Raw genomic sequence first — 2,530 nt, forward strand, 5'->3', positions numbered from 1 at the left:
CCAGGGAGATAAGCAACCACGGCTTCTCCTTTCAGAGACTATAGACAATCCACGTGCATTTCACTCTCATCATCCATGAGTTTGATTTTTTTCTACTTTTTCTGTACCCTCCTTTCCATTTAACCAGTCTTTGCTTGAAATTTTCAGAAGCAAAATCTAAAAATGGTGCAATCCCACTTGTACTCAAACTGGTCTTTTCAGATGGAGCTGTTATGACACCACAGTATTACCTTGGTGTCAACCACCTTGCAGCTGGAAGCGACTTTTGATGGTATCTATTGCAACTTGCTTTCTCCAGTGAAGACGTTAGGGGTGTTGAGAGAACTGAGCCAGGTGAGTCCTCCAGCGCTTTCCCGGACCCTGTGGCTGAGCAGTGACTCTCACCTTGGCTCAGACCCCACAACTGCTCTCACCACATTGCCTAGGGACCTACTAGGCTGCTTATTTTTGCTCCTCTAAGTTCTGAATTTCTTGAAGGCAAATACTCCTTTTTGATTTTTTTTTTCTTTTTCATTTTATTTTGATTATGGATTACATAACACACTGCATGCTACATAATATATCAAATAATGTTCTAGCAGGGGTAGATGACCATACTGAGTTTTTTTACATCAATCAGGAAAATGCTTCCTTAATCAATGTTCTTCAAACCCTTTGATTTATAATAACAATTAACTCTGGATACATGTCTATCTCTTTCCATCAAACTCCACTGGTAGGGAAAATGGGCAATCTTTTTTTCCTTGCCCCCATTAGTGAACCCGTGGATGTAGGCAGTGGCCACTACCGGGATAACCAAGCACAGGCTCATGATACCGAGTCCTGGAAGAATTTCGAACCACATTTCGGCACGGTTATCTAAACCAAATCCCTACCCCTTAGGCTCCTTAGAGGTGACTGGGATTGGTTCCTTTCCTTCTTTTTGATTTTGTTAACAAAGTCTATAACATTGCACCTAACACGGGCAAAGGGCTTTTTAGACCAGTCCTTGGTGAGCAAAGTAACTCAGCAAATTGTATCCTCTCCAGCTAAGAGACTTTAATCTGAGGATAAGCAGCGAAATTAGGTAGAAGACAAGATAGGGTATCCCTATCCTGCTTCCATTATCACTCCACATAATGTTAGGCTTCAAAATCTTTGATCAGGAAGAACCTGATGTTTGGATCATGTTTGTGTCTTATTTTTGTGCCTTGCAAAATTGCAAGTAAACAAAGCAAAATCATATGCAAACAAAAGACAGATTTCTCTGCTTCAGGCGCTATACAACTTACTACTTAACTGGGTACAAACGTTGCTGTACCACATTTGAACTTCAATGTCTGTGTGTTTCAGAGTAAGCCACCCCACCCCCTGCAGTCCAAGCAACTTTGGAAACAAATCTCAGTTTTATTTTTCCCTATCTCGTCTTGACAATGTTCGAGATGAACTGTCACTTTTACTTCATAATTAAAAAGTGAAATACAGCTCTTTTAAACTATTTTTCTCCAACTTGCCATTAGGAATGAACACAAATCAGTGACAATATGTGGATTTATATTTCCTAGAAATGACGAATGTTGAAGGACAAGAAGATATGAACCAACTAGAATTAAACTGATTCTGCATATGAAATGGCTGCCTGCTTCTAGATAGACTTCATTTCACCATAAATACTTAATAGAAGTTGGTGGTCTGTGGGTTTTGCCAGAGGGAAGAATTCTCATTTCTATTGGCTTTAAAGACCCAGGTGGCTTTGGAGGTGGGAGAGGAAATGGCTGTGGGTGATTTATTTTTCCGAAACAAGCTTGTGGTCACAGACTCCCAGTGAGGGCTCAGGCAGCTTGAAGTATTTTTCTGTGCCCTGGTTTTATCATGTGCAGAACAGATAAGAATGTTTCTCTGTGTCCTATCAGGCTCTTGAGAGAGATGCAATGGAGGAAGGATTCTGCCGTAATGCATGTGAGTTCATCCACAAGGCGTCCTGGAATCTCATTAGCAACTTTTGGGAAAGAGCGAGTCTGAACTGAGCTACAGGAACTGACCTGGCTGATGCGGGGTCCCACGCACCCCTCCCCGGGAGGCACAGCAGTGGAGCCAGTGTTAGGTTCCAGGAAGTCCAGTCAAGATCATGGCACCCAGGGTCAAGGGCATCCAGAGAGCGAGGGTGCTCATGGCAGCACAGGCTGGGGTGTCTGCATGGCACTTCCAGTTGTCCGTCTCCCAGTCAGCAGCCGAGCCAGCTCCTGAGAGTGAAGTGTGTGTGTCTGTGTGGTAAGTGTGTGAGTGAGGGTGTGTGCTGTTTATGCATGTGAAAGAGACATGGAGACATCTGGTGGGCTGAGGTGGGCTACCGAGAGACAGTCCTAGCTCTCAGAAAGGGACCCTAGCAAAGACTGAGTAGTATGTTCAACCCACAAGAAAGGAAATGGGATTCAGGACAGGAGCTAACATCAGAAGGGCCCTGCATGTGGTCAGAAGCTCAGGAAGAACAACAGGGGCAGGAGAGAGAGGGGAGAGTGGCCACATCCTTCCCAGCTGGGAGCAATGAGAC

The 2,530-nt window shown here is 44.2% G+C and overlaps 1 protein-coding gene across 1 annotated transcript; it reads right to left on the bottom strand.

Moving 5' to 3' along the window:
* Nucleotides 1-553: 553 nt before the first annotated feature.
* LOC124962734 (NADH dehydrogenase [ubiquinone] 1 alpha subcomplex subunit 1-like) lies at nucleotides 554-844 on the bottom strand. The gene has a single exon (XM_047521889.1). The coding sequence runs from the start codon at nucleotides 842-844 to the stop codon at nucleotides 632-634; it is 213 nt and encodes a 70-aa protein (XP_047377845.1). The 3' UTR covers nucleotides 554-631.
* Between the last annotated feature and the right edge of the window lie 1,686 nt (nucleotides 845-2,530).

This window comes from Sciurus carolinensis, chromosome 13 (genome assembly GCF_902686445.1).
Source record: "Sciurus carolinensis chromosome 13, mSciCar1.2, whole genome shotgun sequence".
In the NCBI taxonomy this organism is placed as follows: Eukaryota; Metazoa; Chordata; class Mammalia; order Rodentia; family Sciuridae; genus Sciurus; species Sciurus carolinensis.